The following is a 17759-nucleotide window of genomic DNA, read 5'->3' as shown; positions in this document are numbered from 1 at the left end:
CAGGTGGCACGGGGATGGAAGCAGTTACATGAATTAAATTTGACCCGGTTGGTTGAGCAAATGAAGGAGGGCTTCCAGAGGTGGGACATGCTCCCGTTGTCACTGGTGAGGAGCGTACAGACCGTACAGGTGACGGTTCTCCTGAGATCTTTGTTTGTTTTCCAGTGTCTCCCTATTTTTATACCAAAGGCCTTTTTTTAAGCGGGTAAATGCGGTGACCACTGGGTTTGTGTGGGTGGGAAAACCACGTGGGGTAGAGGGGGGGTGGGGATTCCCCGGCCTGGCGGGTGGTCGGATAATCTTGCCCATAGAATCCCAACAGTGCAGATGCAGATGGAGGCCATCATCACCCATGGCACCTTCCCATGCAATCGCAGAAGGTGTAACACCTGCCCCTTTACCTCTTCTATGCTTAACATCCCAAGCCCAAAACACTCATTCCAGGTTAAGCAGCGTTTCACTTGCACCTCTTTCAATTGGGTCTTTTGTATTCGCTGCTCCCAATGTGGTCTCCACTATATCGGAGAGGCCAAACGCAGACTGGGTGATCGCTTTCCTGAGCATCTTCGGTCTGTGCACATTCAGGACCCTGACCTTCACATTTTAACACAGGACCCTACTCCCATGCCCACATGTCTGTCCTTGGCCTGCTGCAATGTTCCAGTGAAGCTCAAAGCAAACTGGAGGAAACAGTATCTCATCTTCCAGTTAGGCACGCTACAGCCTTCCAGTCTCAACGTTGAATTCAACAACTTCAGATGATTAGCTCTACCCCACCTTGACCCATTTGTTTTCATCCCATTTCATTTTAACTGTATTTTACCATTTCTTTCTTTCTTGTCTTTCTTTATAAATATTTGCCCCCCCCATCTTATCTGCCTTTCCTTACCCTTTCTCCCCTTTGCTTTCCCCTTCCCCTCCCCCCACAAAAACATGTCACAGTTTACCCTCTGATGTTAGTTTGAAATTGAAAATGAAAATCGCTTATTGTCACAAGTAGGCTTCAATGAAGTTGCCGTGAAAAGCCCCTAGTCGCCACATTCTGGCGCCTGTTTGGGGAGGCTGGTACGGGAATTGAACCGTGCTGCTGGCTCTTTAGCTCTGTGCCAAATCAGCCCCAGCGATTTTCTCTGCTGTTCTCTGCTAGTTTCTCTGCTGTTTGGCCTTTCACACCTTTTGTTCTCTCTGGGGAATGCCATTATAAATAAAATAAATAATCTTTATAGTCACAAGTAGGCTTCCATTAACACTGCAATGAAGTTACTGTGAAAAGCCCCTAGTCGCTACATTCCGCGCATGTTTGGGTACACAGGGAGAATTCAGAATTCTCAGTTGGTACAGGAATTGAACCAGTGCTGCTGACCTTGTTCTGTATCACAAACCAGCTGTCCAGCCCACTGAGCTAAACCAGTCCCATTGAACTATTAGCACTCTTTCCCCATGGTTTCTGTGGCTATGACTCATCTTTCATTCTCACTCCACAGCATAAATATTTCCCACTTTCTCTGTCTGTTAGCTTTGACAAAGGGTCATCTGGACTCGAAACGTTAGCTCTTTTCTCTCCCTACAGATGCTGCCAGACCTGCTGAGATTTTCCAGCATTTTCTCTTTAGTTGACACTTAACTGCCCTCTGAAATGGCTGAGCAAACCATTCAGTTCAAGGGCAATAGGAATGGGCAATAAATGCTGGTCCAGCCAGGTCAACCATGAAAGAATAAATTCAAAAAAATAGAAATGTTGAAATGAATGAAAAGGTTTTGATGTTTTAAATAAGAATAAAGAATTTCCACTGTCAGGTGGGACAACAATCGCAACATACAGTTCTAAAATAATTGGCTAAAGCGACAGACAAATGGACCAAATATACTTGGTTATTGTTGGGACTCGGGTCCTCATGGCGTTATAGGCCGGGATTCTCCGCTACCCGGTGGGGCAGGTTTTACCGGCGCCCAGGGGTGGCGTGAACCACTCTGGCGTCGGGCCGCCCAGAAGGTATGGAATCCTCCACATCTTCAAGGGCTAGGCCGGTACCAGCAGGGTTGGCACTGCATCAACCGGCGCCAAAGGGCCTCTGCCAGCCAGCGCGAGTTGGCGCATGCGCGGGAAGGCCAGCGTGCTCTGGCATGATCCAGTGTATGCGCAGGGGGGTTCTGCTCCGCGCCGGCCATGGCGGTCCCTTACAACGGCCAGTGTGGAGGGAAAGAGTTCTAATACGGCACAGGCATGCCCACAGATCAGTGGGCCCCGATCTTGGGCCAGGCCACCGCGGGGGCCATCCCCGGAACCAGTCCCCCCCCTCGCGGTGGGGCGGGATTCACGCCGTCCCCGGAGATTCGCCGACCCGGCGGGTGGTCGGAGAATCCCACCCATAGAATCCCAACAGTGCAGATGGAGGCCATTCAGCCCATCGAGTCTGCACGACCCTCCTAAAGAGCATCCTACCTTGGCCAACTCCCCGTCCCTAGCCCCGCAACCCCAGTCGTTGGCCACGAAGGGGTAATTTAGCATGTCCAATCCACCCAACCTTCACATCTTTGGACTGTGGGAGGAAACCACAGCACCTGGAGGAAACCCACGCAGACACGGGGAGAACTTTCAAACTCCACACAGACAGTGACCCAAGGCCGGAATTGAACCTGGGTCCCTGGTGCTTTGCGGTAACATTGCTAACCATTATGCCATCGCATTCTGCTGGTCAGAATGGATTGAAACCGGGTGTTATTATTAGAAGAACTGACTATGAAGCATTTCTTCTTTCAGTACATCACATGATCTAATATTACTCCCTTCTATTGGGTTTACCTTGTTCCACATGTTCAACAACCCTCAATGCTTTCCTGGCAGCCCATCCACCCATGGAGACATGGTCCTCAGTGGCTGCACTGGTGGACAGCGAGTCAACTGATGACGGATGGCACAGCACCTTGTTCTCAGAGACTGGAGAGATGTTAAATTATATATCAGCAATGTTGAACTTCAGTGTTATATGTATAATTGCTAAACATCTCATGATTACAACAATTATAAAGGAAAATCATCAAAGATTTTATAAGAAAGAAATGTGGAAAAATGGTATTACTGTTGCACCTTTCACAGGTGGTATCACAGCTGGAATACTGTGTCCAATTTTGGTCACCTTATTTAAGGAGCGATATACTTGCAATGGAGGCAGTTTAGAGAAGGTTGATTAGCTTACTTCCAGAGGTGAGGGGCCTGTTTTATTGGAATAAGTCGGGCCTATACTTATCGGAGTTTCGAAGAATGAGAGGTGGGCTGGAATTCTTCGCCTGTTATGATTCACTTTTCCCCTGTCCGCTAAAGCAAAACATGGCCTATACTTTCTCAGGAATTAAGAAAATTCGGCAAGTCCCCATTGACTCTTACCAATTTTTACAGACGCAGCATAGAACGCACCCTATCTGGCTGCATCACAGCCTGGTATGGCAACTGCTTGGCCCAAGACTGTAAGAAACTACAGAGAGTCGTGAACACAGCCCAGTCCATCACGCGAACACACCTCCCATCTATTAACTCGGTCTACACCTCCCACTGCCTTGGGAGAACGGGCAGCATAATCAAAGAGCCCTCCCACCCGGGCTATTCTCTCTTCCAACCTCTTCCATTGAGCAGGAGATACACAAGTCTAAGAACACGCACTAACAGATTCAAAAACAGCTTCTCCCCCACTGTTACCAGACTCCTGAATGACCCTCTTACAGACTGAATTTATCTCTTCACACATTTTCTTAACTGAGTAGTACTACACTCCTGAATGCTTCACCCGATGTCTGTACATTAACATTGTGTATCGATCATATGTCCTGGGCTGGATTCTCCAATAATGGGGCTATGTCCCCATGGCAATGTCAAAACGTGGGGGTTTCACTCTGGACTTTCCTTAAGAAAGTCCAGAGTGATTTTCCAATCTGAAGGGGGCTGTCAGGGCCCCGGAGTGCTTCTCGCGGCTCTGGCTGCGGGTACGGGGCCACGCACTTCCGTTCAGGAGTCCGCACATGCGCACGGCGACGCCCGTGACATGGCGGACTCGCACCGCGGACCCTGATGCAAGAAGTAGGTCCCCACGACATTGTGCGCTCCCGCCCGATCGCTTTCCTGGCCGTCCACGAGGTCCCGAGGCCCCCCTCCCCTCGTTGAAGGATCCCCCCCCCCCCCCCCCCCCCCCCCCCCCCCCCCGCCGACTGAGTCCAAAGCCATCACCGGCCGATCCAGACAGGCAAAACGGGTTAGAACCACTCCGTCGGGCATGCGGCCAGTTTTCCCTCGGAAAATCACGGACAATCTGTCAATGGCCCCCTATCTGCGCCACGTAGACTGCACATGTGTGATTCGCAAGGATTCGCGCCGATTCTCCGGGGACCGGAGAATCGCGGGAGCAGCGTCGGACTGGTTTTCGCCGTAAACGGCCATTCTCCGCCCCCGCGCCGATTGAGATTTCGGCACGAAAGCTCGGAGATTCCAACCCCCTATGATTTTTCATGTATGGAATGATCTGTCTAGACTGTATGCAGAACATTACTTTTCACTGTACCTCAATACACGTGACAATAAATCCAATCCAATTTGGCTTCAATTGGGAATCCCATTGACAAGTGGCGGGAGTAGAGAATTTCCCCGCCAGCAAATGGCACGCCGCCAAGAAAGATGCGGTTGGGAAACAGGAGTATCCCATACGTGATCTGGTTGGAACATACAAGGTTCTGAGGGGGTTCAACACGGTGGACCCTGAGGGCATGTTTCACCTCGTGAGGGAATTTAGAACAGTTTGAAAATAAGAGGTCTCCCATTTAAGAGGGAGATGAGCAGGAATTTCTTCTCTCAGTGGGTCAGTGGGGTTTAGGATTCTGTTCCCCAGTGAGCAATGAAGGCTGGAGCTGCATTAGTCTGATTTTTAATTGACAAAGGGTGTCAAGGGTTATGGAGACAGGCAGGAAAATGGGCTTAAAGCCATAATCAGATCAGCCAAGATCTTATTCAACAGCAGAACAGGCTTGAGGGGCCGAATGGTCGACCCCTGCTCCTATTTTTTATATTCTGATGTTTTTTTATGACCTCACAACTCCCCAAAGCACCCCACAGCCAATGCGGTACTTTTCTGACGTGTTTTAATCTAGAAAACGCAGCAGCCAATTATCACATGGGAAGCTCCCACAGGCAGCAAAGTAGTATCAGCCTGGATTAAAACTGTGTTTACTGGGAATTTATCGGAAAACATAGACAGATGAGTGCAATATACTGCAGACTCTGAAAACACTCTCAGGATGGGCAATATCCAGAGATTAGAACGTCAGCTCACTGCTTCGAACAAAACATCATTGATCTGAAACATTAGCTCTCCTATATAGGGCTGGTTTAGGCTAGTGGGCTAGGCAGCTGGTTTGTGATGCAGAACAAGGCCAGCAGCGTGGGTTCAATTCCTGTACCAGCTTACCCGAACAGGCACCGGAATGTGGCGACTAGGGGCTTTTCATAGTGCCCTCATACCTGTGACAATAGAAGATTATTATTATTGTTATTATCCCCACTTCCTGCCTGGAACATAGAGTTTTACAGCCCTTCGGCCCATCGTGTCTGCGCTGGCCATCAAGCACCTATCTATTCTAATCCCATTTTCCAGCACTTGGCCCATAGACTTGTATGCGATGGTGTTTCAAGTGCACATCTAAATGTTTCTGAAAAGGTGTGAGGGTTTCCGCCTCTACCACACTTTCAGGCAGTGAGTTCCAGATTCCCACCACTCTCTGGGTGAAAAGATTTTTCCTCAAAACCCGTTTAAGCCTCTTGCCTGTTATCTTAAATTTATTCCCCCTGGTTATTGACCCGTCCACTAATTGGAAAAGCTCCTTCCTATCCACCTTATCTATGTCCCTCATAATATTGTACACCTCAATCTAGTACCTCTCAGCTTTCTCTGCTCTAAGAAATACAACCCCAGCCTATCCAGTCTCTTTGCCTAGCTGAAACGCTCCAGCCCAGGCAACATCCTGGTGAATCTCCTCTACATCCTCTCTGTTGCAATCACATCCTTCCTCCAGCATGGTCACCAGAACTGTACATAGTACACTAGCTGTGGCCTAACTACCGTTTTATACATCTCCATCATAACCTTCCTGCTCTTGTATTCTATGCATTGGCTAATAAAGACAAGTATCCCATATATCGTCTTAACCACCTAATCGACCTTCCCAGCCTGACCTACTGGCTGGAACTTTCTGCTTTTATTTCAGAACAAAGCATTTCAGAGAAAATGGGCTGAATTCTCCGATTTTGAGACTAAGTGCTGTCGCCGGCGTGGGAATGGTGGCGTTTTACGATCTTAGGAACGGCACAAAACGGCCACCGATCCTCCATCTAGTGGTGGACTAGCAGGCACGCAGCGTAGAGCCCTCGGTTCACCTTGCCAAAGCAGACCGCCCCACACCAGTGGCCCCAAACCCCACCAAAGCCCCCTTGCCTGTGGATCGGCTCCCACCCCTACTGTGGCAGTGCTGGGCTTAGTCAGCAGCTACCACGCCGAGTTCCCGAAAAATATACCACACACATCCCACGCCGTCGGGATCGCTGCCCATGGGGGGGGGGGGGGGGGGGGGGGGGTCAGGACTGAGGCGATAAGTTTCAATAAGATCCTCTCTCATCCTGCTAAACCCCAAGGAGTACAAACCCAGAGTCCTCAAACGTTCCTCATATGACAGGTTCTTCATTCCAGGGATCATTCTTGTGAACCTCCACTGGACCCTTTCCATAGGACCACTGCCCCCGAGGCTCAAAATGTGGTTGGTGGGTCGTTTACCCCACGATCATCACTCCTCCAAGTGCCTATTTTGAGGTACTGCATTCTCCTATCTGCCTCAGCAATGCCTCTCAGCGGAGCTGCCAAAAATCAGGGACTGTCGGCCCTTTGATTGGGCAATCATTAACAATCCTCATGAACAGCTAACATGGAGACAGCCCTCTGGACAAATAACCACCCCAGGTCTGGCTCCCAGAAAGCGTGGGTTAAGAACACTCATTGGATCCTTTGTTGGGGTCTGGCCTATGATTCAAATTATAGCATTTAGTTCAGCAATGGAAATAAATCATTCCCATGCTTCCACAATCTACAATTGTTCTATGTGAGTGGATTCATTAAATCTATTTGAGTTAGTGTCGGTCAAAACTCCACAGTAAATAAATGTTTGCACCTAATGCAGCTGCTGTACAGTGAGCCATCATAAAACCGCAATTCAGACCCCCGTCTTTGACCAGGAAGGCAGGCAGCTCACTCAGGGATGGGTTACACAGTCTTTCAATTCTCCTCTCACTGATTGATGCAAGTTCATGAACACCAATTGCCAGGTAGTCAAGGGCCTGCAGGAGCGACAAGGAGACAAGTGTCAGTCTGTAACATTGTAAATGTGATCGCAATTAGATTACAAACATTTCAAGATTATTGGAAGCTATCTCGACTGCTGATGAGACAACCCCAAAATATGGCCTACAAAGACTGTCAACAATAATATTAGATGTTATGAGGGGGGAGGTAGTTTAGTTCCCAAGTGGGACATTAATGTATCGCACAGTCCGTCCGCCCAGGAGTCTCTTGGTGTGATCTCCGGCCTTGTTAGGCTCTCGCTCAAGCGAAAAGAGGGCGGTGAATAGCGGGAGGTGCCAAAAACAAGAACCGGGCCAGGCCCCAAACAGTTTATGATGCAACTGGTCCGCTCCTGTCGGAGAAATTAAGATCTCGCCTTAGCGTGGCGAGAAATCAATTATCGCCACTTAAGCCCAATTTCAATACAATTAATGGGACCCACTCCATATCCAGTGGCCTCCTGTCATTCAGCGGTATCCTCAGCTGGCGCCGATTAGTACTCCTTTTGAAAAACGTGAACCTGACGGAAGGGCTTCTGTGGGGAGCCGAGGAGGTGAGTAGTCATCTTTGCTGACAGGCAAAGAGCCCCGGGGTGGTGGGCTTGCCACCCCAGTGCTCGGTAGTGGGTGAGGGTCCCTCAGCTGGCCCGGGGGGGGGGGGGGGGGGGGGGGGGCTCCGCAGGGGTGGCCGCCATGGGAGGGTGGGGGAGGAATGCCTGGAGAGATGGGCAAAGGGTCCAGAGGTCAGCCCACTCTGCAGAAGAAAATGACAGAGGCATCATACTGGTTGTGCACAAGGATGTTTAATGCGTTGTGCAATACCCCACTCTCGATGGTGCCACTCCCTCCCTGCCCCCTCCCCTACTGCCCTCAGTGATCCTCAACATGCTTGGCCCTCCTAGCTCTACCACTACGTCTAGGTGCCTCCCCAGGAAGCACATCAGAGGTGGAGGCAGTCAGCTGCTTACCTCATCCCGTGGCCTTCGGTGCCCCTGGCTGACGTCCTCTGGGGGCTCTGGGGCTGGAGAGCCCGACTCACTTGTCAGCGAGACGCAGCCTCATCAAGGAGCTGGAACTCAGGGGAGCTGGTGGCCACCGTCGCCACTCCATGGGAAGGGTCTGGGTTGGCACTCAGCGCCCCCTCCTCCCGCTTGGTTCCCAGAGGGCCCTGGGGTTCAACTTGGGAAGGAGACCAGCTAGTTCGGGCCCCGGCTGTTCCTGTATCATCTGGCACTGCCATCCCTGGTGGTGCCACATAGTCTGCACCAGCGACACCCTTAGCAATTCTCCTCAGTGACTGGGCCATGCTCTGCAGTGCCTCGGCCGTTCCCATCTGAGAGTGGGACATGTCCAGCAGCACCTCTTCAAGGTCGGCCTGGTACTGGGTGACATCTCCCAGCGAGTTGGACGTCCTGCCAACACCCTCAGCCATGGCCATCACCGACTGCGCAATGTCTTGGACACCTTCACTCATGGGGTCAACATAGTGCACCAGGCTCTCCACTGCGGTCGCCACCCTAGCAGTGTTGGCCTCAGTTCCAGGCATTGCCAATGCCAGGTCCTGCACCCATAGCCTCTGGGACTCCTCCAAGGGGTTATGGATCTGCTGGAGTGATGCTGATATCTCCCTCTGAATGTCCCGGCTGTTCCCTATCGTCTCAATCAGCTCCGGGTAACCCTGTACCACAGACTCAGCATCAGGCCGGGACCCAGCTGGGTCCTGAGATCTAGCTGCCCTCTGACTGCTGTCTTGCCTGAGGGTTCCTGCCTCCACCTGGTGTGCAACATCAGCAGTGTGGTGCTCACCAGATTGTGCCCCAGGAGCCTGACCACTGTCATGTCCCACTGAGGTGCGTGTGTCCGCGCTGGTGGAGAGATGACAACTGTGCTGTGACTATAATGGTTGCATTCTCAGAGCTCTCCTCTGAGGTGGCCTCCTCGGAGTCAGGAGATGGTGCCGCCCGGAATGGGAGTCGCTTGGGGAGTTGGGAGGTGGATACTCCTTTGGGGGGTTCGGAAGATAAAAGAGGAACAAGATACAACCATAAATCCATGTTCCTCCGGCATGCCCACCTTCAAAAGAACCAACCATGTGTCCGGCGCCAATCCCGTTACACCGGGTGTTAGGAGAAGCCAAAACGGGATTCGCTTCGGGCTCCAAACAGTTTGCCATTCTCCTGGCCTGCTCCTAATGGTGTGATCGGGATCTTGCCCAGAAAGGGCAAGTTCACACTTCATTTTACTTCATTTTAATCTCATTAGTGAGATTAAAGTCAAATGCAGCAGACTCCCAGAGTCATCAACTCCCCACCACGTGGTGGGAAGTCAAGCAGGCATCATTAAGGACTCCTCTACTAAAATATGGGCATGATGCAATGGATACCGAGGGTGAGCGTGGTGAGTAACCCTTTCCATTAACCTGCATGCAGCTCAAGGGCACCATAGCTGAATCCCCAGAGCTGTGGGGAGATGGGGGGCCCTTTCAAGGTGCTGGGGTTGTTTGGGGGTTGGAGGTGACCAGGTTGGCGCTCACCCCTGGGCCAGGGCAGGGTGGGGGGGAGGGGGGGTGGTTGCTTATGCCAGGCAGCACGGTAGCATTGTGGATAGCACAATCGCTTCACAGCTCCAGGGTCCCAGGTATGATTCCGGCTTGGGTCACTGTCTGTGCGGAATCTGCACGTCCTCCCCGTGTGTGCGTGGGTTTCCTCCGGGTGCTCCGGTTTCCTCCCACAGTCCAAAGATGTGCGGGTTAGGTGGATTGGCCATGATAAATTGCCCTTAGTGTCCAAAATTGCCCTTAGTGTTGGGTGGGGTTACTGGGTTATGGGGATAGGGTGGAGGTGTTAACCTTGGGTAGGATGCTCTTTCCAGGAGCCTGTGCAGACTCGGTGGGCTGAATGGCCTCCTTCTGCACTGTAAATTCTATGTAAATTCCAGCCATCTTTAAATAACAGGGCCAATCACAGCAGCAGCCTGTCCTACCAAACTCTCGCAGGACAGAGCCCTGCTGCGCCTTCTCTCATGAAAGGCCATTTCACCCCCTTTAACTGTCAGCAGCCACTAGCTTCACTGCTGAAGGCTAGCTCAAGGAGGGATTAATGTTGTTATTTGTGAGAGCAATTCACACTTCTGAGCGCTCAAGTGTCTCCTCAAAGGAACAGGTGGATGGCCTGTGCGAGAGGATGATTAGTGCACTGTATATCCTGCAACCGTTGATACCTGAACAAAGTGCCTGAACTGCAGGAGCATCAGCACCATAGAGGCAGTCGCCAACAATCAAACACTAAAGAGCCACTGAAGACCCTCTCGCAGCTAAAGGGTAAGTGTGTGGATGAGCAGGGGACAGCTGGCTGCAACCTCGCTAATGTTGCTGGCAGAGGTCTGGAGTCCATGCTTTGGCTGGGAGGGAGCGTGCAGAGTGCAGTCGGCACCACAACTGGTCCGCTGGATGGAACTCAGAGAGAAGGCACTACCGTTATGGCAAGGGTAGGGGAGGCTTGGGTGATTTGAGGGTCCTGGGATGGAGGAGTCAACTGATTATCTCTCCTCCAAATCCTTCCAGAGACAAAAATGAATGTTGGAGTTGATTCTGTGGAGGTTGCCATTATTTTGCTTGTCAGAGTCAAGGCGGGCAGACATCGCCAAAGACATCAAGGCCAACGAGGGCTGGAGCCTGTACCACATGTGCAAGAGGCCGCTGCACATCCTCAAGACCTGGCCATCTGTCGGACGGGGCGGGAAGGGGAGCCCAACAACAAGCAAGGGTTTACAGGAGTTTGTGGTCCTTCGATGGGCTGATGGACAGAAGACTGCATCTCAGCAGGGATAGAATGCATCACCTGTGTCACATCCTGACATACATGGAACCCCCTTGAAGAAGGACACCCGCTCCTGGTGGCCATGAAGGTTACGGCAGCCCTTACTTTCTACACCACTGGGGGCGGCGCAGTGGTTAGCACTGCAGACTCACGATGCGAAGGACGCAGATTCGATCCCGGACCCAGGTCACTGTCCATGTGATGTTTGCACATTCTCCCCACGTCTGTGTGGGTCTCACCCCCACAACCCAAAGATGTGCAGGGTAGGTGGATTGACCACGCTAAATTGCACCTTAATTGGAAAAAAATTATTGGGTACTTTAAATTTATAAAACAAAACATTTCTAACCACTGGGTCATTGCAGGGCTCAAGTGGGGACCTGTGTGGCATGGAGTCTTAAAGTCATAGATGTTTACAGCATGGAAATAGGCCCTTCGGCCCAGCATGTCCATGCTGCCCAGTTTCTGTCACTAAGCTAGTCCCACTTGCCTGCATTTGGCCCATATCCCTCTATACCCACCCTGCCCATGTAACTGTCTAACTGTTTCTTAAAAGGACAAAATTGTACCCACCTCTACCACTGCCGCTGGCAGCCCGTTCCAGATGCTCACCACCCTGTGTGTGAAGAAATTTCCCCTCTGGTCTCTTGTATCTCTCTCCTCTCACCTTAAGCCTATGCCCTTTAGTTCCAGACTCCTCTATCTTTGGGTAAATATGTCAACTATCTACCTTATCTATGCTCCTCATTATTTTGTAGACCTCTGTAAGATCACCCCTAAGCCTCCTACTCTCCAGGGATAAAAGTCCCAGCCTTTCCTTATAACTCAGGCCATCAAGTCCTGGTAGCATCCTCCTCTGCCCTCTGTCTAGTTTAACAATATCCTTCCTATAATAGGGTGACCAGAACTGAACACAGCATGTGTGATCTTACCAATGTCTTGTATAACTTCAACAAGATGTCCCAACTCCTGTATTCAATATTCTGACCAATAAACCCTAGCATGCTGAATGCCTTCTTCACTGGCCTGTCCACCTGTGACTCCACTTTCAAGGAGCTATGAACCTGTACCCCGAGATCTCCTTGTTCTGTTATTCTCTCCAACTCCCTACTATTAACTGAATAGGTCCTCTCTCAGTTGTCAGCTCACAGGTGCAGCCAGAGGATTGGATTGGATTTGTTTATTGTCACGTGTACCGAGGTACAGTGAAAAGTATTTTTCTGCAAGCAGCTCAAAAGATCATTCAGTACATGGGAAGAAAAGGGAATTAAACAGAATTCAAGAAATACAAGAAAATACATAATAGGGCAACACAAGATATACAATGTAACTACATAAGCATTGGCATCGGATGAAGCAGACATGGGTGTAGTGTTAATGAGGTCAGTCCATAAGAGGGTCATTTAGGAGTCTGGTGACAGTGGGGAAGAAGCTGTTTTTAAGTCTGTTCGTGCGTGTTCTCAGACTTCTGAATCTCCTGCCCGATGGAAGAAGTTGGAAAAGTGAGTAAGCCGGGTGGGAGGGATCCTTGATTATGCTGCCTGCTTTCCCCCGGCAGCGGGAGGTGTAGATGGAATCAATGGATGGGAGGCAGGTTCGTGTGATGGACTGGGCGGTATTCACGACTCTCTGAAGTTCCTTGCGGTCCTGGGCCGAGCAGTTGCCATACCAGGCTGTGATGCAGCCTGATAGGATGCTCTCTATAGTGCATCTGTAAAAGGTGGTAAGGGTTAATGTGGACATGCCGAATTTCCTTAGTTTCCTGAGGAAGTATAGGCGCTGTTGTGCTTTCTTGGTGATAGCGTCGACGTGAGTGTACCAGGATAGATTTTTGGTGATGTGCACCCCTAGGAATTTGAAACTACTCACCATCTCTACCTCGGCTCCGTTGATGCTGACAGGGGTGTGTACAGTACTTTGCTTCCTGAAGTCGATGACCAGCTCTTTAGTTTTGCTGGCATTGAGGGAGAGATTGTTGTCGTTACACCACTCCACTAGGTTCTCTATCTCCCTCCTGTATTCGGACTCGTCGTTATTCGAGACCCGGCCCACTATGGTCGTATCGTCAGCAAACTTGTAGATGGAGTTGGAACCAAGTTTTGCCATGCAGTCGTGTGTGTACAGGGAGTAGAGTAGGGGGCTAAGTACGCAGCCTTGCGGGGCACCGGTATTGAGGACTATTGTGGAGGAGGTGTTGGTGTTCATTCTTACTGACTGTGGTCTGTTGGTCAGAAAGTCAAGGATCCAGTTGCAGAGTGGAGAGCCAAGTCCTAGGTTTTGGAGCTTTGATATGAGCTTGGCTGGGATTATGGTGTTGAAGGCGGAGGGTGAGGGATGCTCTATGTGCCCGGGCATCTGACAACATCACTTTCAACCTGGACCAGGTCCACCAAGATGCTCGGGCTACAGGATTCGCTGCCATCACCAGATTGCCCCAGGTCCAGGGGGCCATCGATGGCACGCATGTCGCCCTGCGAGCACCGGGGCATCAGGGCATCCCTATATCGGCAGAAACGGGTTCCACTCACTGAATACAGCCCCTGTGGGGCTACCGCCTCAGGATCATGCACGTGTGTGCCTGCCATCCAGTGAGCGTGCGTGACAGCTACATCCTGGGGCACTCGGAGATCATGGTGTCTTTGAGGACCAACCCTGGATGACGAGTTGGCTCGTGGAGGGGGTGCAAGGGGAACCCGCCGAAGTCATGGCTGGTGAAACCACCGTGGAGGCCTGAGACCGAGGTAGAGACCTGTTACAATGAGGCCCACGTTGTCACCCGTGCTGTCGTTGAGTGGTGTATCGGGCTGCTCAAAATTGGCTCCGCTGCATGGAGCACTCTGGCAGTGCCTTGCAGTATACTATCCCCCAGAGGGTCTCTCACTTTCCACAACCTGAAACAGCAGCGGGGCGACATGCTGTACGAGGAGGAGCAGCAATGTACCACCTCACCTGAGGAGGAGGGGGAGCAGGAGGGGCTGAAGGATGAGTCTGAGAAGCATCCAGAGAATGGAAGGTAGCAGGCGGCAAGAGTCCAACATGGCATGAGGACCAGAGAGGCCCTCATAATCTGTGTGTCCGTTAGCTCTACACCACCATGCCCCATCTCACCACCCCTTCCCCAATCTCCCTGTTCCTCCTTCCCATTGAAGGGGTCCATAGATAAGACCCCTTAAAACTGAATAGCTAGGATAGGGCTAGAATGGGGCAGCACGGTGGCCTAGTGGTTAGCACAACTGCCTCACGGCGCTGAGGTCCCAGGTTCGACCCCGGCTCTGGGTCACTGTCCGTGTGGAGTTTGCACATTCTCCCTGTGTCTGCGTGGGTTTCACCCCCACAACCCAAAGATGTGCAGGGTAGGTGGGTTGGCCACGCTAAGTTGTCCCTTATTTGGAAAAAATAATTGGGTAATCTAAATTTATTTTAAAAAATTTTTTAAAAAAGGATAGGACTAGAATAGTTCTACATAAGTTAGTTCATTAAGGATTGAGATTAATCATAGACAGTATACCCAGTAATCAATATTAACCATTAAACATGTATTTTTGGAACATAGCAGTAATAAGTATTCAAACACTTGCTACAAGCAGTGGCCACAATGCATGATGGGATTTAAACTAGCCAATTTCCGTGTTTTTCAGACAAACGGGGATATACAGAAGTAGTGTGGTCAGCTATAACACTGTCAGCTCAGTAAACAGTTCTTATCAGTGCCCCCAATATCCTATCTTAGACAATCTCTGGTGTAAAGAGGAACCAAATTTGACATCCTGCCCCTGGATGAACAATGAGGTGTGTAAAGTAAAAATGGGAAAATATGGGAAACATGGAAGTCTGGCTAAACCTGACCTGAGGGTACATGAGAAAATGTAGGGAAAAATCCCACGAAAGGTTAACAGCAGCTGCAAAGGAAGGTTTTGAAATGCAGATAACCTTTATCAAACAGACGTTAAGAAAATAGCTTGTGACTGCTCAAGCTGTAAAACTGATGCCTGTTTTTCAAGTTAAAGTAGATTGAACTTTTAGTTACATGAAGAGAAACAATATTTTGCACCTTCTTTTCAGTTAATTATTTTAGTAAGCAGCTAAAAAAGAATTGCCAGGATCTTCAGTTGAATTGGGTGACAAATGTTTAGGTGTGAAATCCTGCTGACACCAGTTGAATATGGCAAGCCAGAGACAACGTGTCCACGAGAGCACAAGTTAACCACAAATCGGAGTCAGAGTTCTGACACGCTGAGGGTACTATTTGGTAATAAAGCAACATTAGAAGTGACAGGAACCAGATATAACATCCCTCGAGGATCAAAGCACTTTTGAACATTACAAGGGAAAAAATTTAATCAGAGTTCGATTAACTAAAGGCATGCTCAACATGAATACATAGTCGTGTTAGAAATATTTAAGATTAAAGGTACACTGAACAATCAAGAGCAAAACAAAGTTACTTTATGATAATGTCATATAAACTTAATAACTGCTAGAAGGGAAATATAAGCCCGAAATCGGTAACAGCCAGCAGAGACAGCTCTCATAGCTGCCCTCGGTCATGGAAAGGGTAGAACACAGAAACCGAGCAGAACAGCGAATCCATCAGGAGGAAACCAAAAGATAAAGAAGAGAGATTGTCAAGGTAGACCTGAAGGTCTTTTCAACCAACCAGGAGAATCCAGAAGCAAGATCGTTTTACTTTTCTGTAACAACAGTGATTTTATCTTTTAAAAGAAAAAATATAATAACAATAAAATAACTTAAAGTTTTAACCTGAAACAGTGGTTATTAACAAAGTCTACTTTACTTACTTAGCAACGCGGGACCCAGACTACCAAGTGGTAAGTAGATTAAATCTTCTATGAAGATATGGGTTATACCGGGGGATAACTTGAAAATATAGATTGACCCAAATAGCACCCACCAAAGTCTGCATAGGAGTCAGGGAGTGAGAATCCCTGTCACCTTTTAGAATGTCTTTTTGGTATTGGGGGAGTTCTAAGAATAGTGGTGATTTTGCACTTCAGGTGGGCAGGACTGACTGCGACACGTAGGATGGGAATGGACAAAAACAACTTTATAATGGACACAGTATCCCAGTAAACAACAAGTGACGGGATGGGGTTAAATCATGAGCTGATCAAAGTCATCATTTTGCTTCAAGGATTGAATCAAGTCCAACTGGGGTGGGCTATTGATTTCTGGGAAACTCTATAATCGGTGTGTTTGTACCAGTGTCAGACAGATTGATTTTGGCATTTATCCTGATCTCTCTCCGATGTACATGGACCAAGCTTGGAAGAATAAAGCTGCTTAACCGGGTCGATGTGTATCTAATGATCTCTGTTCAGCTGAGCTGTAACTAAGAGGGAGGAACCCCATGTAAAAGCTAGATCAATACTCAGGCCTTGGACACCCTCCTAAACCCGTATCTCCCATTCCCTCCCTCCCTATGGTCCATGACTCAAGGGTCACAGGCTTGTATTGGCACTGTCAACGGATTCCTTTTCAAGGGGCATGAAGGTGATGACAACTTGCTTTGAGGAAAGCTCTGATGCACCTCGGGTACTGATTAAATCTGCCTCTTGTCTTTCTGCTGACCAGCAGACGCACCACACCCCGGGGCGGGGACTTCTCCGACCTTCAGCTACACTGTTCTGTCAAAGTTACACCCGATTTCGGGTAAAAGAGCTCTTTTCTAAGCCTTCAAGCAGGACCTGCCCTGTGTGCACTCCCTCACACCATGGCCGCCACCGGAAGCCCGTCGATCTGCTGACAGTGCGCTCATACCCACCCTCATGATGGTGTCTGCATAGGTGGGCATTTATTTTCAACTATGTGTGGGGCGGGTGGGTGAGTGCGTTGTCCATGTCCAGTGAGTGATGCAGCTTGCGGTCCAGGATGTCAGTCACTATTGTCATGTGAGAGTACCTTTAAGAAATGGATGTTTAAGCAATGTACCTTTCAGAAATGGAGCAGCTTATATTACTGAAGTGATGTCAGAGGGTGGGGGGAGCTGAGCTCACTTCTGCTTTTAGTTTCAGTTTGAGAGAGAGCAGCTGAAAAGTGCCTGGCTGGTTTGCTGAGAGCTGGATGGAGGAAAAGAGCTTGGGTGTGTCTGTGTTTTTGCAGTGAGCTGGATTCTACCGTGATCTCTGCCATGAAAGACTATCTCTGAATCATTTGGGTGATTTAAACTCATTAAAGTAATGTCTTTAACCTGATGTGTTTCTGTTCAAAGGTGTTAAGTCTCTTGGATGTTTAAAGGAACAACTGAAGGATTATTTAGTGTTGTATTATTTTCGGGGTTATCTTTGAAGTAAGGGGTGTTAAGTGATCCTATGTTTATTTAAAAGGTTAAGTTGAGTTCATGGAATAAACATTGTTTTGTGTTTAAAAACCCACGTGTCCATAATTGTAATACCACACCTGGAGAACAAGCCGTGTGCTTCAAAAGCAACAATACATTAAAGGGGGAGGTTGATTGAACTCCATGATACATTTTGGGGTTCTGAAAACACCGCTCCCATAACACTATGGGTTTCCTATGCTCTCACCAATGCCGCTTCTTGGGTGGGGGGGGG

General features: G+C 49.5%; 1 protein-coding gene across 2 annotated transcripts in view; it reads right to left on the bottom strand.

Annotated features, from left to right (window-relative positions):
• The window catches only part of LOC119973227 (histidine ammonia-lyase-like), an 88950-nt gene that overhangs the window by 14768 nt on the left and 56423 nt on the right, over positions 1 to 17759 (bottom strand). For both annotated transcript variants that reach the window (XM_038810904.1, XM_038810905.1), the window contains exons 16-17: positions 7201 to 7366; positions 2804 to 2938 (exon numbers count right to left, since the gene is read on the bottom strand). In XM_038810904.1, coding sequence (XP_038666832.1) covers positions 2804 to 2938; positions 7201 to 7366 — 301 coding nt within the window. The remainder of the gene's footprint in view (positions 1 to 2803; positions 2939 to 7200; positions 7367 to 17759) is intronic.

The sequence above is a fragment of the Scyliorhinus canicula genome, chromosome 11 (genome assembly GCF_902713615.1).
Source record: "Scyliorhinus canicula chromosome 11, sScyCan1.1, whole genome shotgun sequence".
Lineage (NCBI taxonomy): Eukaryota > Metazoa > Chordata > Chondrichthyes > Carcharhiniformes > Scyliorhinidae > Scyliorhinus > Scyliorhinus canicula.
This window is presented reverse-complemented; position numbering and strand designations above follow the sequence as displayed.